The 27,972-nt window shown below is 39.6% G+C and overlaps 1 protein-coding gene across 7 annotated transcripts in view; it reads right to left on the bottom strand.

Moving 5' to 3' along the window:
• The window catches only part of myo3b (myosin IIIB), a 586,128-nt gene that overhangs the window by 299,082 nt on the left and 259,074 nt on the right, over positions 1–27,972 (bottom strand). For all 7 annotated transcript variants that reach the window (XM_072579295.1, XM_072579293.1, XM_072579296.1 and 4 more), the window contains 2 exons: positions 22,716–22,804; positions 20,833–20,962 (listed from right to left, as the gene is read on the bottom strand). In XM_072579295.1, the coding sequence (XP_072435396.1) occupies positions 20,833–20,962; positions 22,716–22,804 (219 nt within the window). The remainder of the gene's footprint in view (positions 1–20,832; positions 20,963–22,715; positions 22,805–27,972) is intronic.

The raw sequence follows: 27,972 nt of genomic DNA, 5'->3' as shown, positions 1-27,972 counted from the left end.
ATAGAAGTAACAAAGAAAGAACAGGAAAAGCAGGAATTGCAGTCTCAGGATCCCTGGGGATGACAGCCTTCCTGTTCAAAGTTGCCTGCCAGAGGCTGGTAGATTTTCATTGACTGCAACACCAATTACAGACAGTGTTTGCTGCCAGTATTTCACTCATTTGAGGCTCAGGATGGTTCCAGACACAGATAAATTACTGCAGGAGGGTAACAGTCACAGCCATAGATGAGAGAATGGCTTTGATTAGCCTCCTCCACCTTCCCCAAAATGGGTCCCTTATTCAGGCACTGGAAACAGGCAAACAAACAAACCAGAGTTTGCTTTTCAAGCTTTCTATGTGCTGAGCCCTGGTCTGCTACTGGATGAATGCCAGGAGGTTGGATGAGGCCTTAAGCAGGCCACTGAATGCCCAATTAAGAACCACTATTGGTAGTGAGATGGGAAGGCCATCCACAGACCTTCTGCCCATGGACCTAATCTGTGTGCTTATGAAATGGCAGTGGGGAATCAATACTTAGTAATATTATCACTAGACTCTTAATCCAGAGACCTAGATAATGTTCTAGGTACCTGGGTTTGAATCCAACAGTGGTGGAATCTGAATTCAATAAAAATCTGGAATTGAGAATGTAATGATGACGATGAACCCATTGTTGATTGTCAGGAAACATTCACTTATGTCCTTTAAGGAAGGAAACTGCCATTGTTACCTGGTCTGGCCTACATGCAATTCCAGACTCTCAACAATGTGTCTCTCAACTGCCCTCTGAGAAATTAGGAATAGGCAATAAATGCTGTCTAGCCAATGATGCCCACAACCTGCGAATGAGTTTTAAAAAGTCTCCACTTGCCCTACTCCTGCTCAATCAAATGCCTCTTCCAATCTAACTCACCAGGGGAGGACATTAAATTCTGTCTTCTGTTTCCATCTCCAAAGATACTGCAAGACCTGCTGGCTATTCCCAGGCTTTTCTGTTGCCATTTTGCAAATAGAATTCCTGTGTTATTTTAAGACATTATAATGTCTGGACATGGTGCCTTGCTCACAAAAATGCAGCAAGGCTTCAGGGTCTGCAGAAATATGCCATGAGCAGGGATCTGAAGAAGGGTCACTGGAGCTGACCCTCTAACTCTTTCTTCTCCACTGATGCTGCTGGATACGTACAGTTTCTCCAGCAATTTGTGTTTTTGTTTGCCATTGCCTATCCCAAACGTATGAGCTGTTAATTTGGAGTACTGACAATGCCAGGAATTCACTCACATATTCAACAGTAAAATTAAACTAATTCTGAAAAATATATCAATCCAATCAAGAGGATAATCACAACCCTGAGGAAAGTCCACACTGTAATCTTCTGAAGGTAGAAATAACCACCTAGTAAAGTGAAATAGGGACAACTATTTCCATAGTCACAGATTTAATAGTTGGGGGAAAGTTCAATTGATGCAACTAAAGTAAATTAATCTCACCAAATGGATGGTTCATTTATTATATCAGTCCCCCCAGCAATTTACTTGGTACATGCATAACTGCCTACAGTACCAATGATACAAGTGATTTGCACATAGTATTTGTCCAGGGAAGGGGGTTTGGTATTATCAGTATTTGTCCAGGGTAGGGAATTTGGTATTATCAGCGTATGAAGTGAATCAAAGTAAGGGAATAGCCAGCTGGGCAACTGAACAATCGTGAAAAACTATGGACTCTCCACAAAAAAGTTGTTAACCAGCACAATTGCTACCTCATGATGCAACACAACCTTCACTCTTCAGCTGGAGGACCATCATAATTCCCCAGGATATGCAATGGAGAATGCAAAATGCATCTCCAAAGCACAAACCTTTTTGACTTTATTTGATTTATTGTTGTCACATGTACTTAACTACAATGAAAAATTTTATTTTGCTTGCAGAACAAGGACATATAGAGTCAAAATGTGTGGCGCTAGAAAAGCACAGCCAGTCAGGCAGCATCCGAGGAGTAGTAGAGTCAATGTTTCGAGCATAAGCTCTTCAGCAGGACTTTCCATCTCCTCAGATGCTGTCTGACCAGCTGTGCTTTTCCAGTGCCACACTTTTTGACTCTGATCGCCATCATCTGCAGCCCTCACTTTCTCCCAGGACATACAGATCATAGGCATACAAAGGTACGGCTGCACAGGAGGTGTGCAAAAGCAAGATTTGAAATTTGAGAGGTCTATTCAACTTGAGATTCAGTGAAGTTTGGCATGCAGTCATAGAGATGTACAGCACAAAAACAGACCTATCAGTCTACATGTTTAAAAATTTTTGTTTTATATAACAATCTATTTAAATGCCCTTCCTAGAGGTGCTGCTTTCATCCTTAAATGACTTTAAAAAAATAATTAAGCCTGGAAAATGTCGCTACGCTTGTCTCCATTTTGATAATGTGCCAATAGCAACAAAGCAATAAACTGTTCACTGACACTTAATTTGGATCCACCAGGGCCAATCAGTTCCTGACCTCATTACAATCCTTGCTAAATATGGACAAAATAGCTAAGTTCCAGAGGCAAGGTGAAAGTGACTGCCCTTGAATCAAGGTCACATTCAACTAAGTGCAATGTCAAGGTGCCCTAGGAAAACTGGAGTCAATAGGAATCAGGAGGAAAAATCTCTGACAGTCAGAGTCATATTTGGCACAAATAATAATAATTATAGCTATTGAAGGTCAGTCATTTCAGCTCTAGAACATCTCTACAGGGGTTCCTCAGAGTAGTGTCTTGATCCAAGCATTTTTAGCTGCTTCATCAATGACCTTCCCTCATCATTAGATCAGAAGTGGGGATGTTCTCTGATAATTCATGCTTAGCTCCATTTATGACTCGTCAAATACTGAAGCAGCTCATGTCCAAAAAGAGCAAAATCTAGACATTATCCAAACTTGCACTGACCAGTGGCAAGTAACCGTAATGCACAGAGTTGTAAGGAAATGACAATTTTTAACAAAAAATTCTAGCCTTCTCCCCTTGACATTCAACAACATAGTTATCACTGAATCCCCCACTATCAACATACAGAGAGTTAGTGTAGACCAGAAAATGATCAGGATTAGTCATATAAATACAGTAGCCAGAAGAGCAGGTCTAGGAGTCCTGCAGCACTTGCTTCTCCCCAAAGACAGTCCACCATCTACAAGACACAAGTCAGGAGTATGATGGAATATTTCCAACTTGCCTGGATGACGGCAACTCCAACAATATTCAAGAAGCTTGATGCCATCCACGACAAAGCAACCCTCTGGATTGGTAACACAGCCACAAACATTCATTCCTTTCAGCACTGACATTCAGTAGCTGCAATATACACCATGTACAAAATGCAGTGCAGAATTCACCAACACATTCTAAACCCACAATTGCTACAAATACATAGGAACACTACTAACTGTAAGTTCCCCTCCAAACCACTCATCATGCCAACTTGGAAATATACCATTGTTCCTTCAGTGTTACTTGGTCAAACTCCTGGAACTCCATCCCTAATGAATTGTGGATATACCTAAAACAAATGGACTGCATCAGTTTAAGAAGGCAACTCATCATCACGTTCTCAAATGCAACAAAGATGAACTAGTGATACCAGCATCACTCACATCCAATGAATGAATAGGAAAAATTATTTGCATGTTTTAGTGTACATTATCATGTATAGGGTGCCTTGCTGGAGCACCTGAGTGGAATAATAGTAACCAACCTTGGATCCTATATCTTAACTACTGGCTATGAACTATGTTCCTGACATGTAGAAATTGCTGCCTGAGTAGGAGTTGAATGATTTGACCACCCAAATGCTTCTAAATACATTGAATGCCCATTGTTTGGATTACGCTCTCATTGATTCCAACAACACTCAGCTATTTGACACACTACCTGAAACCTGAAGCTGATATGTCAATGAGGATGGATGGCAATTAGTTTTAAGATACTAGTCACAATAAATCTTCTGTCCTTTATCAACTCAGTGACTGAATAAGCAATACAGCCTTACATTTACAAGTGTCATATCCACTTCTCTCATTATTTAGACATTTACAGTATGCACTTATCAAAAGCTTAATTCAGTCCTATAAGATAGTTTTTTGCTTTTTGAATGACACCAACACCTACTACACCAGGATACTTTATATAATATAAAATTACTTTCTTGACATCTGACATTCAAACTGTTCATATCTCGGTCATTAATTTTATTTATTTCTTCCGTCCTATCTTAGAAAAAGGAGGAAATTATTGACTTTTGGAATGACTAAGACATCACTTTCCAATAATACCAAAGTCACCATTCCTGGTACAAGAACAAAAAAATTTTTTTTTGTCTCTCTCTCTCTCTCAGCTATATTTTTATTCCTCTTTAGCACTCAACTATTTTCTTTTTTAGCTTTCCTTTACACTGATGCTCCATAACGAATGCATTTAGCACCAGATTCTCTTACGTTTCATCTTACAAAGAATACCATCAACCCACAAAAGTAGTATCAAAACAAATATAATTATATCCTTATATCTTTGAACACTTTGGTAATTTGCAAAGCCAAGCAGTCTTCTTCAATAATTATGCTAACAATATGTTCTGTCTATTCTGACAACTTCAAAGCAACCCACACAAGATGTGAAAGATCAATACCTAAATCTCAAGAAAATTGATGTTTTTGAAGGACAGAAAGTTGATAAAAGATTATGCACAATTCTGAATCTATCAATAATTGCACTAAACTATGTTTGATAATTGTAGTGGGCACTATATGCTCATTTAAGTTGATAAAATAAGGTAAACAAGTGAAGGACTAAAATCTTGACCATTATGCAATGCACCTGAAATGACATGAGAATATCCATTTGTGGGAGATGCCTTTATAAAAGGTGGTGAAAATTATTCAATGCAGAAAGCAGAGATGATACAATCAAGGACCTTTCTAAAAAGTCATTCGTGGGATGTGGGCATTGCTGACTGGCCAGCATCTATTGCTCATCCTTAGTTGTCCATGGAAAAATGGTGGCAGTGAGCTGCCTACTTAAACCACTCCAGTCCATAGGCTGTTTGGAAGAAATTCCAGGATTTTGATCCAGGACAGAGAAGGAATCGTGATTTATTTCCAAGTCAAAAATATGAGTGGCTCAGAGAAAACTTGGATCTGGTGGTGTTCCCATGTATCTTTTTCTTTGTCCTTCGTGATGAAAGTGGTTGCGGATTTGGAAGGCGCAATCTAAGGATCTTTAGTGAAATTCTACAATGCATCCTGAAGACAGGAGCAGCAATGTGTGCTGAGTGTCAGTGATGGAGGGAGTGGATGTTTGTGGGTGTGGTGCCAACCAAGTAGGATGCTTTGTCCAGGATGGTGTCAAGCTTCTTGAGTGTTTTTGGAACTGCACCAATCCAGGCAAGGTGGGCGTATTCCATCTTGATTTGTGCCTTGTAGATGTTGGACAGGCTTTGGGGAGTCAAGAGGTGTGATAATCACTGTGTGAGTATTCCTAGCCTCTGACCTGCTCTTGTAGTCACTGTATTTAAATGAAGAATCCAGTTGAGTTGGTGGTCAATGATAACCTTAAGGATGTTGATAGTGGGGGATTCAGTGATGGTCATGTCAAGGGCTGTGGTTGGTCTGTTTGTAATTAGAGATGGTCGTTTCCCAGCATTTGTGTGGCATGAATCTTACTTGCCACTTTTCAGCCCAAGGCCTAGATATTGTTCAAATCCTGTTGCATATAAACATGGACTACATCAGTATCTGAGGAGTCACAAATGGTGCTGAATATTGTGCAATTATCAGCGAACATTCCACTTCTGACCTAATGATGGAGGCAAGGTCATTGATGAAGCTGTTGAAGATTGTTAGGCCAATGACACGACCCTGAGGAACTCTTGCAAAGATATCCTGAGACAAGGAATATTGTTGAGAAAAGTGCTGCTAAAAGATTAAAAATACAATGACATTATTTAACTCAATTATTTGGGATTAAGAATTATGAAACAATATATACCTATAGCAAACTGAGCTTTATAAACCATGACTTGGAAACCTAAATTCAAAAACTGTCATTATTTAAACTCACCCTAACACACTTATGTCTGATACATTTTCCACTATTTTCTCACATTAATTAAAAAGCTGATATAACTATAAGTTAGGAAAATAGGAAAATACCCGCAGTATTCCAAGTATGGAATTACAGGGCATCCTAGGGCCTGATACAAAAATAAATTAGCGTATGTACAAATGTGTTATTAAAACATGAGGAATCTAAGTAGAGTGGGCAGACTGTATATTTTATCTTCAACAAAGACATCAATAGCCATGGCCATGCATTCAAATGGTACAAGGATTGGAGATGAGGTTAGGAGTAAACCAGAGGGGGTTAGGTATGGAACTCTGGAGGATGGTAGAGGCAGAAACCTACATCATATTTTATAAAGCACATGAATATGCTGAGAGTGCTGCAACTTATAGAGCTATAGACCAAAAGCTGGGAAATGACATGATGCTGGATAACTCATTTTCAATTCGTACAAACACAATCAATCAAAAAGCCTGTCTCTGTAGATTTTCATGATCCCACGTGAACTTGTTTCAGTTAGTATTCAGATACAATCTGGTAGGAATCTGGCAGACTTTATTCAAAATTACTAATTAAACTTCAGATTAACCAAAAATGTTGATGAACAGAAACAGTAAAATGCTGAAGTATACAGCCATACACCCAAAGGAAAATCTGATTGATTGTACATTGCACTGTGCGATGAAGCATTTCTGTCTTTTTAATTCTATATTGATGTATGCTGCACACTCAGGCTGAATCTGGTTTCTGTTAGCTGCTTCTGCAAAATGCAAGAATACAATTTTCAGTTTACTAGACAGAAGTTAATTAATATGCTTTGAGTTTTGAATTGTATCAAGTAAAGGCCATGAATTACAAAATGCCAAACTATTGAACAGCTGATAATTGCAGTCCAGAAGTAATATAATTTAAGGGCCAATATCCCATGTACCTTTGTAAGCATTGTTTGCCTGATTATGAGCAATGCAGTGCATTAATTCATGTCTTTTATTCTGATAGGCCTTCAGAATATCTTCAGAAACAAACATATTGGTCACTTTATCAGGTTCAAAAATCAGAAAGGCAAGCCAATCTGGATGCTGATTTTGATTGAAAACAGTGTTGCAGAACTAAGAGATCAATCAGAGTTAATAATTGCACCCTTTAATGGATAGTTAGGTATTGAAGCCTTCTGTGATCCAGTCTATATTCAGAACACTAAAGTCCTCCATTATCACTATTCTATAGTTTTTGTTTAGACTAGATTACTTACAGTGTGGAAACAGGCCCTTCGGCCCAAAAGTCCACACTGACCCGCCGAAGCGCAATCCACCCCCAATTCCATTCCCCTACATTTATCCCTTTACCTAACATTATGGACAATTTAGCATGGCCAATTCACCTAACCTGCACATTTTTTGGGCTATGGGAGGAAACCGGAGCACCTGGAGGAAACCCACACAGACACGGGGAGAATGTGCAAACCCTAAACAGTCGCCTGAGGCGGGAATTGAACCCGGGTCTCTGGCGCTGTGAGGCACGTTTTGGCTTCTCTCCATAACTTCCTTGAATTTTTTTCATCTATTTCTTTCTCACTTGATGGCAGTCTATAGAAAACATACAGTGATACTTCTATTTTGTCTTAGCTTTAACCTGTCATTGATCCATCTAGACATACTCCGCCTTCAGCATTGTAATATTTTCATTAGCAAAAACTGCCAACCTTTCCTCCTTTCTTTTCTTTGAAATCACCTTGAGTCCCTTGTAACCAGAATATTTAATACCCAGCTATACTCTTTGTTGGAGGCAAAAAAAACTGCAGATGCTGGAATCCAAAGTAGACAAACAGGAAGCTGGAAGAACACTGCAAGCCAGGCAGCAGCAGGAGAAGTCAATGTTTCAGTTTGAGACCCTTTGCTGATCCATCACTACAACATCACATTCGCACATAGTTGCTTGCAGTTGTAGTTCACCAACCTTACGGACCAAAATTCCATAAGTTCACATGTATGTCCAACAAACATTATTTAAGCCCTGCTGCATTCTTTCATTCTCTGACACCACCCTTAATATTGTTTTCCTCTCATGCCAGCTGTCTCTCCAACATCTTTGAGCATCTTGGTTTGCCTCCTGGTCCTTATCCTTCTGTCAAGTTAGTTTAAACTCATTTCAATAGAGCTAGGAAAATGGTGATGAACATGGGCTCAATTTAAATAAGATTCTGCTTTCCTAAATTTTCTCCCGAAGTGGATGACCCCACATTATAGTCCATCTGTCTAACTTCTACCTCTTCACTTTCTATATCCCTTTATCTCAGTAGATCACAACAATAATACAGACTTGGTCTAAAAATGGAGAAAGGACGTGAACTCTAGAGGGGAGGTGAGAGTAGGTGCTCCTAATATTAAAGTCTTTTTGAACAGTATAGGCATAGAGGGCTAGCAAAACCTCACTGAGAATCCATCCTCTGGTTTGTGTCATATCTAGCACAAAGGAAGATGGTGGTTGTTATTTGACATTAATCATCTCAGGCATAAAAAATCACTGCAGGAGTGCCTCAGCATGGTGCCCTACACCAAACCATCTTCAGTTGCTGTATCAATTACTTCCTTCAATCAAAAGGTCAGAAGTGGGGTGTTCACTGACAATTGCACAATGTTCAACACTATTCATGATTCCTCAGATACTGAAGCAATCCATGCCCAATACAGCAAGACCTGGATAGCATTCTGGCTAATAAGTGGCAAGCAACATTCACAGAGTCAGGCAGTAACCATCTCTGATAACACAGAATCCAACCAACTCTACTTGACACTTTATGGCATTACCAGAACTAAATCCACCACCATGAACATCTTTGTGTTTACCATTGACCAGAACAGAACTCGATTGGCCATGTAAATGCTGTAGCTACAAAAGTAGGTCACAGGCTCAGAATCCTCTGGTGAGTACTTCATATTCTGACTTCCCAAAGCCTGTCTATTATCTACAAAACACTGTCTTGGGTGAATGCAGCTCCAACAACACTCAAGAACCTTGACACCATCCAAAGCAACCCATTTGATTGACAATAGAACACAGAACATAGAACATTACAGCGCAGTACAGACGCTTTGGCCCTCAATGTTGCGCTGACCAGTGAAACCAATCTAAAGCCCATCTAACCTACACTATTCCATTTTCATCCATATGTTTATCCAATGACCATTTAAACGCTCTTAAAGTTGGCGAGTGTACTGTTGTTGCAGGCAATGAATTCCACACCCCTATTACGCTGAGTAAAGAAATTATGTCTGACATCTGTCCTATATCTTTCACCCCTCAATTTAAAGCTATGTCCCCTCATGTGAGCCATCACCATCTGAAGAAAAAGGTTCTCACTCTCCACCCTATCTAACCCTCTGATTATCTTATATGTCTCAATTAAGTCACCTCTCAACCTCCTTCTCTCTAACGAAAATAGCTTCAAGTCACTCAGCCTTTCCTTGTAAGACCTTCCCTCCACACTGGGCAACATTCTAGTAAATATCCTCTGAACCCTTTCCAAAGCTTCCACATCCTTCCAATAATGCAGTCACCAGAACTGTATGCAATACTCCAAGTGCGGCTGCGCACCACAGTTTTGCACAGCTGCAGCATGACCTCATGGTTCTGAAACTCAGTCCCTCTACCAACAAAAGCTAACACACCTTCTTAAAAAGCCTATTAATCTGGGAGGCAACTTTCAGGGATCTATGTACATGGACACAGAGATCCCTCTGCTCATCTACACTACCAAGAATCTTACCATTCGCCCAGTACTCTGCATTCCTGTTGCTCCTTCCAAAGTGAATCACCTCACACTTTTCTTCATTAAACTCCATTTACCACCTCTCAGCCCAACTTTGCAGCTTATCTATGTCCCTCTGTAACCTACAACATCTTTCTGCACTATCCACAACTCTACCGACCTTAGTGTCATCTAGGTCATTTATAAAAATGACAACCAGCAGTGGACCCAAAACTGATCCTTGTGATACCACTAGTAATTGAACTCCAGGATGAACATTTCCACACTGTCTTCTTTCAGCTAGCCAATTTCTGATCCAAATCACTAAACCACCCTCAATCCCATGCCTTTGTATTTTGTGCAATAGCCTACAGTGGGGAATCTTATCAATTGCCTTACTGAAATCGATGTACACCACATCAAACAGCTTATGCTCATCCATCTGTTTGGTCACCTTCTCAAAGAACTTAGTAAGATTTGTGAAGCATGACCTACCCATCGCAAAACTGCGTTGACTATCCCTAATCAAATTATTCCTTTCTAGATTATTATAAATCCTATCTCTTATAACCTTTTCCAACACCTTACCCACAACCAAAATAAGGCTGACAGGCATATAATTACCAGGGTGTCTCAACTCTCCTTCTTGAACAAGGGAACAACACTCGCTATCCTCCAGTCTTCTGGCACTACTCCTGTAGACAATAAAGGTCTAGGTCTATCCCCCAAAACTGAGGAACAGTAGAAGCAGAATGTAACATCCATTATCCTGATTGTCTGTTTCTTGTTAATCAGTCCTCGATCTATGCAAATATAGTTACCACCAACACAACAAACTCTTAGCTTGAGTAGCAAACGCCCATGTGGCACCTTTTCTTTCATGGGATGTGAGCATTGCTTGCAATGTCAGCATTTGTTGCCTATCCCTAATTGCCCATTAATGGAATAGCTAACTGGGTCATTCTAGAGGACAGTTAAGAGTCAATCACATTGTGTAAGTCTGGAGTCATATGTAAGCCAAATGGGTATTCTCTCCTAAAGATGATTAGTGAACCAGAAGGGTTTTACAGTCAATATTTGTTTCACCATTACAGGGAGTAGAATATATATTCTATATTTTATTCAGTTAAACTGAAGTTCCTCCAGCTGCCATGGTTGAATTTTAACCCATAGTGCCACATTTGGGTTACTTGGGTCTGTCAATTACTAGTCAAGTGATATTACCACTTCATCACAATTTCACCTTTTGAGTGCCCTTTGGAAATCCAAATACACTACCTTGACTGGATCCTCCTTATCCACTTTCCTTTCTGTATCTTCAAATATTTGTAATAAATTTGTCATCCATGACTTTCCTTGCACAAAACCATGCTAACTGTATAATGATGGATATGACCACAAAATCAAAATAAATTCAAAAACTGTGGATATTGAAAATCAGAAGCAAAAACAGAAATTGCTGTGAAAACTCGGTAGGTCTGGCAGCATCTGTGGAGAGAAAGCAGAGTTAATGTTTTGGGTTATTGAAAGAAGGGTCACTGGGCCCAAATGTTAATATTGTTTTCTCTCCTCCACAGGTGCTGCCAGACCTGCTGAATTTTCACTGCAAGTTCAGTTTTTGATATGACTGCTGTATAGTTCAAAATATTTGCATGCTTACCAAGCTACTACAGCACACAATAAAAATGCATAAAAATTCATTAATTAAGATTAATTTTCTGGACAATGCAAGTATTGACTCTGTATAATGAGGTTAACATGCATTAATGTCTTGCAACATCATTGACAAAAATTCAGTTGATATTGAAGTCACATGTGTCACTGAATCAAAGAAATGGGTTGAAGTGCTTAACTAACAAAGTCAGAAAAAGGAAAGAGGATATTGCGTTTTGTGAAGTAATTCTCAGGATGTGGATGTTACTGACAATGTCAGCTTTTATTCAATAATTAGGAGAACAGGTAGACATTTCTGTAGTCACGGATATAACTTTATCATGGCATGTTGCTTTCCTTCTATCAGGATCAAGGATGTTACAAAGCCGCTGTAGAATATTTTGACTCAGAACACTGCAGGGACAAGAGTGGCTGAAGTCAAAAGGTTCTGAAAAGTAATGGTCAAGAATAAATAGGTCTGACATTTTTTTTGTGGCAGGAACCATGCACACATTACAGAAAAAGGACCAAACTCTTTGCAACATGAAGCACCAAAGTTTTATAATACTTTTTATGATCTGAAAGCTTAGAGAGAAATGCAAATACGTCTGGTCACTTCATCAACCTTGGTTCCTACTCGTGGGTTGACAAGGAACCACTACATTCCTAAGTTAGTTTGTCAGATAGGCAAGACAATGGTGTATGTCTAAGTCCTAAGCCAGAAATGTTTTATTTTGCAAATGTGCAAAGTATGTAAATTGCAACTGAAAATATAACTTGTCCTGAAATCATTGAAGTGACAAAACAAAAATATCACATCCCTCATCAGATCATCTGCACTATCATCAGAATACACCTTGTCTGCATTGACAATAAAGCCATGTCTATTACAAAATGAGCATTTTAACCCATATACTTGCTGGTGGTTAAAGAACTTCAAGTCAAATTGTTCAGAAACACGTGTTATCAACATACAGTTGTTCAGGACAGCAAAATTATGAGAATTATTTATATTGTTTATGTTCCATACAAAGGTCATTAGGTTTTTTTTTCTAATTATTTCTGGTTACATGGTTTTCAGGCAGACTGTTGAGGGAAATAAAAATGGAGGGGTGGTGGTGGTTAAGAAAACAATCTCAGCTGTGAAGAGGGATGGTGTTCTATAAGGAGCATCAAATGAAGTACAAATGTAGGTTGTACTGAGGGCAATCATACTGCTGTCAGTATACATAGAACTTCAAAGAATCAGAGAAAGCCAGAAAGGCAGAGAGAGTAGGATTGCCCTAACATAACAAGAATGAATATAAAACATACAGAGAGCACAAAATTCTTAAAGTGTATTTATGATATTCTTTTTAATCAGCATGAAACACAACTAACAAGAGAAAGGCACGACTGGACTAAGTTTTAGGGAATGAATCTGGACAGATGGCTGCGGCATCAGTTGAAGAGCATCTTAGTGGTAATGATAATAATTGCATTAAATTTGAATAGTTATGGAAAATAATATAGACCAAGAGTAAAGGTATTAAAACTGAAATTGACATTTATATTATGGCAAGATAATTTGACAATATGTAGGCAGTGGAGAAGTCAAGTGAAGCGAGGGTAAGGTGAAATTGGGTTTTTTCACCATCTACTTGAAACCTATTGCTGTTGAGGAGCAGCGTGCAGAAGAGAAATAGGAGGGAACCAGGGATTCATACCTGGGTGACACCAGAAAGTCATAGAGGAGGTACAGGAAGAGAAGCTACTACAAGTAATTATTTAGCTAAGACTGATAGCTAAGAATTAAATCTGCCAAATACAATCCCATCCAACTGGCTAATGGCAGTGAGGTGCTGGGAGATGATAGAATGGTCCACTCCAAAAGGCTGTCGGCAGTTTGAGAAGGACATGGAGGAATAGTTTACGATGATTACAGTTAGAGAAGATGTCATTTGTGACTTTGATCAGAGTTATATTAATACTGTGACAGAGAAAGAAACCTATTTTGAGGGATTGACCTGTAGAGTCCTGGGAAAGGTGGATGTAGATTTGGAAGCACATGTGATAGCTCTGAAGAGGAATGGGAAATTGGATGTAGGGCTATTGTTTGCAAGAAAAGACCAAAGGTTCTTTCTTGAGGAGAGAAATTATGACCCCAGATATAAGCATGACAGGGGAGGATACTTAAGATGAACCATTAATAGCATGTGCTAACATAGGGACCAAAAAGGGAAGTTTGGTTGTCAGCAGAATACCAAGGGTGGGGTTGAGAAGCATGAAGTGGGTTTCATAAACAAAAGAGTTAATGGAAGACATGAGATGCGATTGAAAAGAAACTGGAGAAAGATGCAAGATCAGTACCAGGGAAGGAGGAAACTTGGTCCAATAAGAGAGAGAGGGGCCGAATGGAGAAAAGAAGCCAGGAATCTCTGCATTCTAGGTTGAATCTTTTAAATGGTGGCAGAGGAGAGGTGAACCCAATATTGTTTCATGGGGTCTAGTCATATAAGTAACAATGGCTAAACCAATTATCTGTCATATACATTCAAGTCTGCATCTCTTGCACTTAAGAAAGCAGATAACAAACATGGGTGCAACAGACCTGACCAGCATTTATTGCCCATTCCTAATTTCCTCAAGAAGGTGGTTGCAACAGCAGAAACAGCAGGGCACTTCATTTGCAGTTTTGAAAGCCACTCGGGTATCAAATACAGAGGCAAGGGTATGACCGAGTAGATTAACAGTGAATCAAGAGTGATTGCTGTGGATGGAAAATGCAGTTGGAAGTGAATTTTAGAAATCTTTTTGTCACAGTGACAGGTGGAGAACGACTGAAAACAAAAAATGCTGGAAATCACAGCCGATCAGGCAGCATCCATTGTGAGCGAGCAAGCTAACGTTTCGAGTCTAGATGACTCACCAGAGTCAACATGTAGTGTGAAGGGCGCAGCATTTATGCTATAGTTTGTCAAGGGGGGTGGGGGAGCGGGGTGTGGACATGGGGTCCTGGAGAGGAAGAGGTTGCTGATAGTGCTGATTAACTGATTGGAATGTGAGGATAGCAGAATAATGGTGTGTCTCAATGCCAAACAGGAGAAAACAGACTGTGGAGTAGGGGAAGGGGAGAGACAATATAGTGACAGAGATTGCAACACAACAAACAATGCCCAAAGAAAGGGAAGGAATGGGAGTGGGTTCACAATCTGAAGGTCCAGAAGGTTATAAAGTGCCTAGTCTGAAAACGAGATGTTGTTCTTCCAGTTTATGCTGTGATTCGCTGGAGCATTGCCACATGCCAAGGATAGACAAGTGAGCATGCGAACATGATGCTGTGTTAAAATAACCAGCCATGGGAATGTCAGGGTAAAGCTTGCAAACGGACCGGAGATTTTCCGCAAAGCAGTCACCCAGTCTGAGTTTGGTTTCTCCAATGCAGAGCAGGCCACAGATGCCGAAAGAACCAAAGTTGGAAAGGGGAACAAAGATGTGTGGCTATACAATAATGCAAGGATTTATTGGCCTTACTTGTGATTGACATGTTGGGAGCAGTGAGGCATGTAAGGTAATAAGATTAAGGAAAGACTGAAAACGGTTGGAACGTTTAATTTAAGGAATAGTAAGGGAGAGAACAGGAAGGCAATGATCTCAGAGGACAAATAGCATGGTAAGTTAAAAAGGAAATTGAAATCACTTAAGATAATGGTTGCTCAGTGCTGTAGCTGAGGGAAAAAGCAGAAAAGATATTCTTGTAGTGTAATAGAGAATGAGAATTTCAATTGACATTTGAAGGGATTATAAATTGACATACTTAAAGAAGGAGAATATGACAAAAATGTTGAGGCAGATAGATCAAGGAGTAATTTGTTGATTCGAGCCACTCTGCCACTTAAGACTTCTGCCTTGAAGATTGTAAACTTTTAGGCATCAGAACATGAGCCACACACAACAGAATACCCAGTCTTTGATTTTCTCCAGTAGCTATGGAATTTATATAGCTGGTTCCTGACCAATGCTGGCCTTAAGGTGTTCACATGAAGAGTTCAGTAACTGCTGCCTGATAGTTACCTGACACATATGTAGTGCAAATATTAGTCACTTACTTGCCCAAGCCTGAAGGTAATCCAGCCTTATTGCCTACAGGCACAGGATGCTTCGTCATCAGAGAAATTGCAAATAGATTTAACACTGTGAATAATCCCACTTTTGACTTTATAAAGTAGGATGGTAATTGATGAAGTAGCTAGGAATAGTTGGACACAGAAGTAGGTTCAAGCTATAAGGTTTCAAATAATACTGGTGTCAGTGGTGATGAACAAGGAACGAAATATATGAGAAATGTTAACAGAATTGTTTTAAAGTAAACTTCAGAACAAGCTAATCAAATGGGCAGCATAATTAATGTGTTGCTATATCAAAAAGCTGTGAAGTGGGAATGTCAGAATGAAGCATAAGGGTTAATTAATTTTCTTTTAATTCCACAAATGATGGACAGCTATTTTTAAAAATAGAAATGCTTAGATTACTAATTCATCCAGATAAAACATCTTCATGAATGCTCGAATGCACTTGTTCACTGTCAATTCTTCCCTTCGATTCATACATGTGCACTGAAGTGTCCTCAGTATGATAAAAATGTGCTCCCTCAGGGGAGCAACAATATTGATTATGTTCTAAGTAGAAAGGGGGTAGCACAGGTGGCTAAAAGGGAAACAGAAGGCTATTATGCACAATTACATGGTTTAACAGTAAATAGACAGAAAACAGATTATTATGTATTATACAATGTTTGAGGATAGGTCCACATACATCCATCCTTTCATTAGAATAATAGGAACAACTTAACTGAGTGAGACCTAGGGTATAGATTGTGGTCTGCAAGATATAACTAGGAATACTAACTGGCATAGACATTGTAACGAGGCGAAAGTGAGGAGTGCAGATGCTGGAGATTAGAGTCAAAATTAGAGTGGTGCTAGAAAAGCACAGCAGGTCAGGCGGCATCCAAGCAGTAGGAAAATCAACGTTTCGGGCAAAAGCACTTCATCAGGAATCAATCCTGATGAAGGGCTTTTTCCCAAAACGTCGATTTTCCTACTCCTTGGATGCTGCCTGATCTGCTGTGCTTTTCCAGCACCACTCCACTCTAGACATTGTAACTGTGTCAATGTATGAAGTATGGCCAAAGATTTTGCTTTCCTATACTCTGTTATGCAATAAATAATTGTCAAATATTTTATTTTAGGTTTACTTACTCTGATATTAAGACAATTAATTAACATGTAGGTTATTTAAAAATGCTGTCTCCCTCTTATACCAGGAAAAAGCACAAGAGGCAGATGTCATTTATTACTCAGAGTCATGTATACAATTAAATGCAATTAATTGCAAATATATACAATTAAAAATCGAAAGAACTGCAGATGCTGTAAATCAGAAACAAAACAGAAAGCTTTTCCAGCAATTTCTGTTTTCATGCAAATACGCACAATTGTTTTCATTATCAATCAGGTTTTATCTGTTCACAAATAAAGAGAAAACATTAAGGAAGTTTTGAATTAATGAGAGTTTTGAATTAATGAGAATTTTGAATTAATTCTTGAAACTAATGCATTACAAAAAGCCAATAACATAGCTGTAAGTTGAACACAAACGTTAAATCTACTTCAGCCAAACTGCTGAGGATCCTAGAATTGTCATTTTTTTTAAGATTCAGAGAGCTGCTGAGAGACTGAGGCAATGCACTTTTTCTGCATCCACAAAAGCATACAGGAGGTGATTTAATATAAGGAAGAGATGGTTGTCAGCCAAAACATTCTTGGATGGAAGAGTAACCACCTCTAATACTGATTTAATATAGTGTAAATAAATAAATTCGACACACTTTTAGTGCTTATAATATTGCAATTGTAATTAGAAATTTTTGTGTAATAGGGCAAAAAGAATATTGCTTGTTCCTCTTGAGCTGCATAATTGACTGGCAATTTCTAACAACAAAATGAGCAATGCAGTGCAATTACCATTAGTTTGAAAACTCTTGAGAAATAGTCAACCTTGCATTTCATAATTTGAAAATTCTAAAGGGAAAGATTTCCTTTGCCTGCTTTTTGTAAAAATTATATAGTTCTGTTGTGACTGTCGAATAATTTTGCAGAGTCTGTTCACCTTAATCATGTTACAACATAGAGCACATTTCAACAATAACCCTGGAATTTCCCTGGGAATTTCAAAAAATCAAGTGATGAAAATGTTTCAAGCAAAGCTTGAACCTTACAATTTCCATTATCTTTTTTGTTATAAACATGGACCTAACCATCAACTGTACTACTAATAACATTAAATCAGCTTCCTCATGAGACCATTTACTTGAATTATTCAACCCACATTAGTAGCTAGATCCTTCAGAATGGCTTGCTACCAGTCTGGCTGAATGAGCTCTAAAATGGCTGATTGGTCCAATGCACAATTTGCAGATGCTGCCATATGCAGGACAGGTGGTAATTGAAGGTGCTTGAGTAAATGAATTGTTTGTGTACTCCCTCTAATGCTTCAACCTTGCCTCTGCGTATTCCCTACTAAATCTCTTGATGTATTTGGTGCCAACCCAAATGAGCCTTCCCCATTTTGCCAGTTACAAGTCAGGGTTTCCCATAAGTTAGAAGTGATGTTCGACCATATCAAGGATGCGTTGGAGACATGTTAGTGATTTTCTCAATGTCCTCCTGGGAATCTCCATGATCAATTTCAGAGTAGAGCAGTTACTTCAGCAGAATGGTGAAAGGCCTATGAATCACATTAATCCTTCCAGTGTAGATAGTTGTGAATGTTTAGCAATTCAAAATTGGGCAAATTCACTTGGGAGAGGACTCTGCTATTGGATCAACTTTCTTGCCACCAGTTTTAGAGGATTTTATGAATATATTGCTGGTACTACTTCGCTGGTGTTTTTTGTTTGCTGCCACCAGTTTTAGAGGATTTTATGAATATATTGCTCAGTCAGCCAAAGGCATGAAATTATGAATTTCATTGTCTATGTCTGCCTTTGTATAAGAGGGACCCTAAAGACATAGAAAGTTGTCCACATTTTCAAGAAGTAGCCTGGTGCTTTTGTTAAGGGAAGGAGGTTAGTACTGAGGTGTTGTGCTGTTGGAGGTAGTTGGGAGTGGACCTTGGTTTTCCAGGTCTTTAATCAGGTGCCCGTCTTCTCACATGCTTCGAGAGTGGAGTCCATGGTGACCTATAGTTTGGTTTCCGAGTGAGAGCACACAGAAGTGTCATCTGCATGTTGAAGTTCTAAAACTAAGGTTGCAGTTTTGTAATCAAGGCTATCTAGCAATGTGACCAGTAAAAATCACTTAAGTGTGCCATCAACTAATGGAGCCAGCAGCATCACAAGCCCACCCACCAACGATGAGTAGACAATTAAGAGGTTGCCTATGATAAAAATGTCGAGTTAGATTCACCAGCAGCAGTTGCAAAGTTTGGACCTGCTTCTTGCCCTAACAATAGGTCCCAAGGCTGAGGATAAAATTCAGATCAATAGTCTTCAAACATGTGACATTAAAATTTTCCCTTTTAACTTTATCTACTGTGGCTTAATTTATTGCATTTACTGCTCCTCTTTTGTTTTGGGTTCCTGCTCTCCAAGTCTAGATCCATCATTTGTCAAGGTTACGCTCACTTTTTGTCAAGGTTCATGCCTTAGTTTGCATGCTCTTCTTTTAAAGATGCAACTGGTATTAAAGTACATTTTGGCTGCTATCAAATTTCTGCCATTTTAGGCTGCCCTATTTGTGTAGTAGTGTCAACTATTTCACTTGACTTATCTTACATGGGGCTGAAAAAGGTGTTGCTGGAAAGGTGCAGCAGGTCAGGCAGCATCCAAGGAGCAGGCTGCGCTTTTCCAGCAATGCACTTTTCAGCTCTGATCTCCATCATCTGCAGTCCTCACTTTCTCCTAGTTTATCTTACATGGAGCCTTATTCTGTTTATTTACAGGAAATCAATTGCTCCTAATCAAGTTTTTAATCCAGCATTTTTCTTTAATTATAATCTGAATAGTAGTAACTACTTTTCAATACATATTTGTATTTTGAGTTAGTTTTAACATCAAATATTTGTGTTATTTCAAGTTTGACGCTAATTTTGCCATTGGCTATAATTTATTTAAAGGAAGAGCTTTTAGAATTTTGCCAAAATCACTACTGTTTTTTTAAAACATCAAACATTTCTATCTTTTTAAAAATATGTCAATGTATTTAAATATATTTTGATTCAACCTCTCCAAAAAGCATTTGATTTTAAATAGCACAATTGCCATCTGAACATATTAAATCCTGCTATACTGGCAGTAATTTTAAGAGCAAAATTAATTTTTATCACATAATTTTTAATTGTATTTTCCAATTGTATTGTCAAAGTTAACAAGTTTTTTTCAGGTCCTGTACAACATACCCATATTCTCAGTATTTGTACACATAACCACCTGAAGGATGCTGGGGATTTTGTCCTATCCACATGTCAGATTACTCTCATTGTAAAGATCTTTACATGTAGCCAACAGATACCATGTCATATTGTAGGAATATATAAGTCATAGGAGCAGAAATTAGGCCATTCAGTCCATCGAATCTGCTCTGCCATTCAATCATGGCTGATAAGTTTCTCAATCCTATTCTCCTGCTTTCTCCCTGTAACCCTTGATCACCTTGATACTCAAGAATCTATCTCAGTTTTAAATGTACTCAATAACCTGCCCTCCACATCCTTCTGTGGCACTGAATTTCAAATATTCACCACTCTCTGGCTGAAGAAGTTTCTCCTTATCACCGTTCTAAAAGATCTTCCTTTTTTTTCTAAGGCTGTGCCCTCGGGTCCTAATTTTTCCTACCAATAGTAATAGCTTCCCAACATTCACTCTGTCAAGGCCATTTAGTATTCTGTATGCTTCAATTAGAACCACCTCATCCTCCTAACTCCATCAAGTATAGACGCAGAGTTCCTCAAAAGTTAAGCTTTTCATTTCTGAGATCATTCTCGTGAACCTCCTCTGAACACATTCCAGGGTCGGTACGTCCTTCCTGAGGTATGGGGCCTAAAACTGCGTACAATACTCCAATTTCACATACCATTTCATGGGACACCTATCATTAAAAATTCTTATATTTTATGGCTTTGAACAAAAGGACAAATATCATTAATACTCAACCTAGCTTGCTCAATGACCATGGAACCAAATTCAAATAATATTAATTCCAGTATATGATTCCTTAAAGACTATAGGGTGCCATGCAGACAATCCAGTTACAATATATGATGCATTAAAGGCTATAGGGTCCAATGCAGACAATCCAACAGCAATCCTACCTGTTTTAGTGAGTGGACTGGAAAAAAGTTGCTGCAGCAATTTATTTTCTGATGTCCTAAGTACAACTACTATATCGGCAGGAAGTGTGTCTCTATTTTTCTCAAGGAAACCGCATGGATCATAAAAAACCTGTTAAGTATTGAACAGCAACAGAACATTACTGAAATATCCAATATTCTGTGTTATTATATTTTACTGTCAGAAATTAGAAATACCCTGATGGAAATAGAAGCTATTTTATTTTAAAATGGAAGTGCCTAATAGTTTATATCAAGTCATACTTACTACATTATTTATATCAATGATTTGGATGAGAATATAGAAGGAATGGTTAGTAAGTTTGCAGATGACATTAAAATTCTTGGCACAGTGGACTGTAAAGAAGGTTATCTAATAGCAAAATGAGTTCTGAATCAGGTGAGCCAATGGGCCGATAAGCACCAAGAATTTAGACAAATGTGAGGTGTTGCATTTTGGTAAGGCAAACCATGGCAGGGCTTACACAGTTGATGGTAGGGCCCTGAGGAACATTGTTGAACAGAGGGACCTCGGGGTGCAGGTTCATATTTCTTTGAAAGTGACATCGCAGGTGAAGAAAATGTTTGGCATGTTCGCTTTCATTATCAGAGCATTGAATATAGGAGTTGGGATGTCATGTTGAGGCTGTACAAGACATTGTTGAGGCCTCTTTTAGAATACTGTGTAAAATTCTGGTCACCCTGCTATAGAAAAGTTGTTGTTATGCTAGAAAGTGTACAGAAAAAAATTTACAAGGATTTTGCCTTGCTCGGAGGGTTTGAATCATATGGAGAACATAGAACATAGAACAGTACAGCACAGAACAGGCCCTTCAGCCCACGATGTTGTGCCGACCATTGATCCTCAAATAAGGTAAACTTAATGTACGAACCCACAAATTTCTGTGACCATATGCATGTCCAGCAGTCTCTTAAATATCCCCAATGACCTCGCTTCCACAACTGCTGCTGGCAACGCATTCCATGCTCTCATAACTCACTGCGTAAAGAACTCGCCTCTGACATCCCCTCTATACTTTCCGCCAAACAGCTTAAAACTATGACCCCTCGTGTTAACAATTTCTGCCCTGGGAAAAAGTCTCTGGCTATCATCTCGATCTATGCCTCTCATTATCCTGTACACCTTAGTTAGGTCCCCTCTCTTCCTTCTTTTTTCCAATGACAAAAGTTCAAGCTCAGTCAACCTTTCTTCATAAGATAAGCCCTCCATTCCAGGCAGCATCCTGGTAAATCTCCTCTGAACCCTCTCCATATCTTTCCTATAATAGGGTGACCAGAACTGGACATAGTATTCCAAGTTCGGTCTAACCAAAGTTTTATAGAGCTGCAACAAGATCTCCCAGCTCTTAAACTCAATCCCCCAGTTAATGAAAGCCAAAACACCATATGCTTTCTTAACAACCCTGTCCACTGGATAGATTGGGACGTTTTTAGCTGGAGCGCCAAAGGCTGAAGGGCATGGCTAAGGTCAATAGCCAAGGTTAGAAAAACTAAATGACATAGGTTTAAGGTGAGAGGGAAAAGATTTAAAAGGGACCTAAGGGGCAACTTTTTTACATAGATGGTAGTGCAAATATCAAATAAGCTGCCAGAGCAAGTCTTAGAGGCAGACACAACTACAACATTTAGAAGACATTTGGACAGGTACATGAATAGGAAAGCTTTGGAGGGATAGGGCATACTGCAGACAGATGGGGCTACTGATCGGAATGCATAGGTTGGACCGAAGGCTCTGTTTCTGTGTGGTATGACTCTAAAATTCTATTACACATTTTAATAAAGCTAATATGAAAGAATTGCATTTTAAATATCAATCTTCTTTTTCTCTTAAAAATTATTTATACCTTGCCAGCATAGTGTTTGATTCCAAAACACAGCTCCACACCTTTTGGTCTCCAAAAGTAACTTGATCGTAGGTTGTCCTCAAATTTATCTGTAATATGAGATGAAGTAGACAGCATGTTTTAATATAATGCTCACTTCATTTTGTGTGTCCATTTGAGGATTAAGATGAGTACATTCATAAATAGAGAAAAAGAAATACTGCATGCAGTTCTCCATGTTAAACTTCACAAATAATCTTGAATAAAGATTTCTAGTTATGAGATTAAAATAGAAACAATGTACTTATTGAGCCTTAACCTTAATTCATGAATCTGGAATTTTCAAGAGAATTTTAACTAGCCCAATGCTCACAAGAAAGAGCAAAATAGTTAACTATAAGCTTCAGTAGTTACTTTGTCCAAACGTATCAGGCATGACAATAATGACGGTCTCAGTTTTACAACCACACAAGACAATGAAGAGGAGTACAAACCAAGTGCATACATTGCTTAGTAAGGGCTGGTGCATACTGTAAGGTCAGGGGTAGGATACCTCATGTTTGGTCACCCTGTTCCCATCAGAGATGCCATTTCTTCCCCTGGAGTTTTACCCAAGCCCATATTTTCCTTTACCCCACCCAGTCATTTTCAGTTGCATCCCTCCTTCTCGATTCAGTCAGTATGACTCAGGCAAGGTCTTGGTCTCACCTTGTCCCTGATTAAGGTGTCCCATCTGCAATGGACTCACTCACCTTGACACTGCTGAGATAAAGATTGTTGCACAGCAAATAGGTGGCCACCAACTCTCAAAAACATGATTTCCTCCCATCGAAGTAAATGAAGTAGCTGAAGGCAATTAAATACCAACAGTTCCTGTGAAATTTCTGTACTATATTTGGTGCTATACTCAATTTTCAGGATTAAGTTTTGGAGGTTAAGAAAAATTACTAGTTTTTGGTTACTTTGAAGTGGCCTAACACTAATGCAAGATGGTGTGTATCATCTGAGTTGGATAGATTATTACTTAGAGTGCATCAAGCTGGTGGTACCTGCCATCATACAGCCCCCTACTCCATCCCCAAAACTCGATACACTGATGGCACCAGCAGGAGATCCAGAATATTTTGATGGCCCGGCCTCATTTAAATTGTGCTATCAAGGTGCCTATGCTTTTCTGGTGTTAGAGGGAGGAGAATTCCACAGGTCTGAGTTCAAATTAAAATCTCTCTTAAAGCAAACACATCCCTTCATTTCTTACTTATTATTGGCGTACATGTGGATAATTTGGTAAGAGCAATCTGTTGAGATGGCACATTTTTTGGCATACTGTCCTAAGTTTTAATTGAGCAGACAAATGCCAAGGTAGGCTTGGTAAGAAATAGCTGAGAACGTAAATGTCAGAACATAATGCACATGCATCAAGTGAAAAAACCGTTCAATAACTTTACTGAGGTGAGAAAGGACAGAATTAGGCCTTTCCATTTCATGTTCTTAGGAAGATGCTTTCTCAAAGCACACAACATCAGTCTACACAATACATACTTCTCCAGTACAATAAATCTTCCTTCCTCTATTGCAATTGAATCTTTTCTAATAACAACAGTACACTGCACCAAGTCTCCTTTTTATATAGCATACTCATCAACAGCTCCCCTCAACACACAGGGGAGGCAATGGCCTAGTGGTATTACCCCTGGACTATTAGTCCAGAGGCTCAAGAAATATTCTGGGGACCTGGGCTTGAATTCAGCTATGGCAGATGGTGGAAATTGAATTTGATAACAGTCTGGAATTTGGAATCTAATGATGACCATTGTTAATGCACAGGAAGAAAAAACATTTGGATCACTAAATGTCCTTCAGTTTCCCTCTCCTTTAGGGAAGGAAACTACTTTCCTTATCTGTTCTGACCTACGTGTGACTCCAGACCAACAGCAATAGGGATGGGCAACATACTCTGGCTGAGCTAGCGATGTCCTCATTACATGAACGAATAATAAAAGGTACAAACAACATTTGCCTTTTGACTACAATGCAATGTACTCCTCTCTAGATGACTTTCACATTTCACACTAGAGCCATTTTCTTGCTCACAGATAGAGATCTGAAATGAAGGGATACCTTTCATCACTGGTAATGTCACTGGGCTCCAGAGATTTTGAATTCAACCTATAATTTCTGTTTTGGCCACATTAACTACAGTGATCATCGATCATGCAGACATTAACTGTCTCATTGCTGCTCACATGACTGCCCCTACACAGATACCTGCCCATGTCCATAGGTTCCAGCATTGGGAATTGATAGCAGTTGGAACGGTCACATTCATAACACAAAAGCATCTTGCTCAAGTAAATGTAGATGCATAAGAAAGAATACACAGCCATGCTGTATAGAAGATGAATATAATTCTCTGCCAATGGTGTCACGGTAGTCATCCAGGTCAGTTAACTCAGTTAGCTGGATAGTTGGTTTGCAATACATAGATAATGCCAACAGCCTGGGTTCACTTCCTGCAATTGATGAGTTTGCCAAGAACGAGTCTCCCTCATCTGAGACCTCTTCCCTCATCTGAGACATGGTGATCTTCCGGTTAAACCACCACCATTGTCTCTCTCTAATGAGAGAGCAGCCTTATAGTCTGGTAGGACTACAGTAATCTACTTTTTACTTTAGTTTACTTTTTTTGATTTCCATGGAGGCCAATAACTTTAAAACAAGAAAGATTTGAATTATTAGCAACTGACTGAAAGGATCACACAAGAAGATTTATTGTTTGAAGGCTTTTTCACTGTAATAAACAAATCAAAAGCACCATTTAATAAACACTGTTGAGTAGGCAATGTGTACTTCAAACCACAAAACAAATTATCCTGTTTAGGTTAGAACACTGAATATCTCCTGCTATGACTGGGTGTTGTGTTGCCCCTTAAATGGATACTTTGCAGACAGTCCAAATTTATTCTCTGTTCCCAATGGCATCCATGCTGTTATTTTCCTAACCAGGGAATTTCTAAACTCAGAACCAACTTTCACCATGAAGGTTACATTAGACATCTCTTCCCTCTAGCCCAAGCTAGGTGAATCTTCCAGCCACCTTTAAATTATCATAAAGCTGCCTTCTTCAAACTGAGTATGAGGTCCACTTACATTCTACATGGTGAACAACAGAGCTAGAATTGACTCTGCTTCAGGTGCAAGATTGGATGCCTCTACCTTTCTTACTCTACCTCTGAAATGGCTGTGCCTGTGAAGTGTAGTGATGTCTTGGGTACATTAGCCTGACACTATAAGTCACTGCTATCCATGGTAACACAAATGCAGTAAATTATTTATATCTTGGAAAGCAAAGCATCAGAGCAACGAAACACATTTGCACTCCAATTTCAAATGACCAAGATGAATCCTAACAATTCCGACCAGGCCAAATATGTAAATACACAAGTTTATCAAAATTAAAGCACAAATAATAGCTTCCATGGTGTAGTTACTTATTACTGAAATAATCTCTGCATAAACACAGTTCAAAATTGAGCAGGTTTGAGAATAAAGCCCTGGGCATGAGGCCAAATCACTGAAGGTTAAGCTCTCCCCTACAAATCTATTAACCAGCATGATCCATTTTATAGTTCTTGCCCAACCTATGACCACTTCTGGTATATATGTGTTTGACACAAAATTTTTCTTCCTGCTATGTTTTTGATTTCTCGATTGCACACAACTCAACAATTCAATACTACCTAGACTACACCTCCTCCTACCCTGCCCCCTGTAAAAACACCATCCTATATTCCCAATTCCTTCGTCTCCGCCGCATCTGGTCCCAGGAGGACTAATTCCAATACCGAACAACCCAGATGGCCTCCTTCTTCAAAGACCGCAATTTCCCCCCAGACGTGATCAATGATGCTCTCCACCGCATCTCCTCTACTTCCCGCTCCTCCGCCCTTGAGCCCCGCCCCTCCAATCACCACCAGGACAGAACCCCATTGGTCCTCACCTACCACCCCACCGACCTCCATATATATCGTATCATGCATCATCATTTCGCCACCTCCAAACGGACCCCACCACCAGGGATATATTTCCCTCCCCTCCCCTATCAGCGTTCCGAAAAGACCACTCCCTCCGTGACTCCCTTGTCAGGTCTACACCCCCCACTAACCCAACCTCCACTCCCGGCACCTTCCCCTTCCACTGCAAGAAATGCGGCCACACCTCCCCCCTTACTTCCCTCCAAGGCCCCAAGGGATCCTTCCATATCCACCACAAATTCACCTGCACCTCCACACACATCATTTACTGCATCCGCTGCACCCGATGTGGCCTCCTCTATATTGGGAAGACAGGCAGCCTACTTGCGGAACATTTCAGAGAACACGTCTGGGACACCTGGACTAACCAACTCAACCACCCCATGGCTCAACACTTCAACTCCCCCTCCCACTCCACCAAGGACATGCAGGTCCTTAGACTCCTCCATCGCCAGACCATAGCAACACGACAGTTGGAGGAAGAGCGCCTCATCTTCCGCCGAGAAACCCTCCAACCACTAGGGATGAACTCAGGTTTCTCCAGTTTCCTCATTTCCCCTCCTCCCACCTTGTCTCAGTCCCAACCCTCGAACTCAGCACCACCTTCCTAACATGCAATCTTCTTCCTGACCTCTCTGCCCCCACCCCCACTCCAGCCTATCACCCTCACCTTATCATCCTCACCTTAACCTCCTTCTACCTATCGCACTTCCAACGCCCCTCCCCCAAGTCCCTCATCTTTTATCTTAGCTTGCTTGGCATACTTTCCTCATTCCTGAAGAAGGGCTCATGCCCGAAACGTTGATTCTCCTGTTCCTTGGATGCTGCCTGACCTGCTGCGCTTTTCCAGCAACACATTTTCAGCTCTGATCTCCAGCATCTGAAGTCCTCACTTTCTCCTAATTCAATAGTTCAGACTACTGTATATTTCAAATGTCTAACACATATTATTCAGTCATTCAGTTCAACCATGAACATCATAATGGTGTTTTACAGAGAAATCTAATCTCAATCCTTATCTTACCATTATTTACTGATAGAGAACTGGTTGGCAGACAGGAAATAAAAAGCAGGAATAAACGGATCTTTTTCCAACAAGTTGACAGTGACTAGTGGAGTACCACAAGGATCAGTGCCTGAAGTCCAGTTATTCAGATATAGTAATGATTTAGATGAGGGAATTAAATGCAATATCTCCAAATTTGCAGATGACACAAAGCTGGGTGGAAGGGTGAGCTGTCAGC

Source organism: Chiloscyllium punctatum, chromosome 10 (genome assembly GCF_047496795.1).
Source record: "Chiloscyllium punctatum isolate Juve2018m chromosome 10, sChiPun1.3, whole genome shotgun sequence".
Taxonomy (NCBI): domain Eukaryota; kingdom Metazoa; phylum Chordata; class Chondrichthyes; order Orectolobiformes; family Hemiscylliidae; genus Chiloscyllium; species Chiloscyllium punctatum.
The sequence above is the reverse complement of the archived record's forward strand: the minus strand, read 5'-3'. Positions and strand labels throughout refer to the sequence as shown.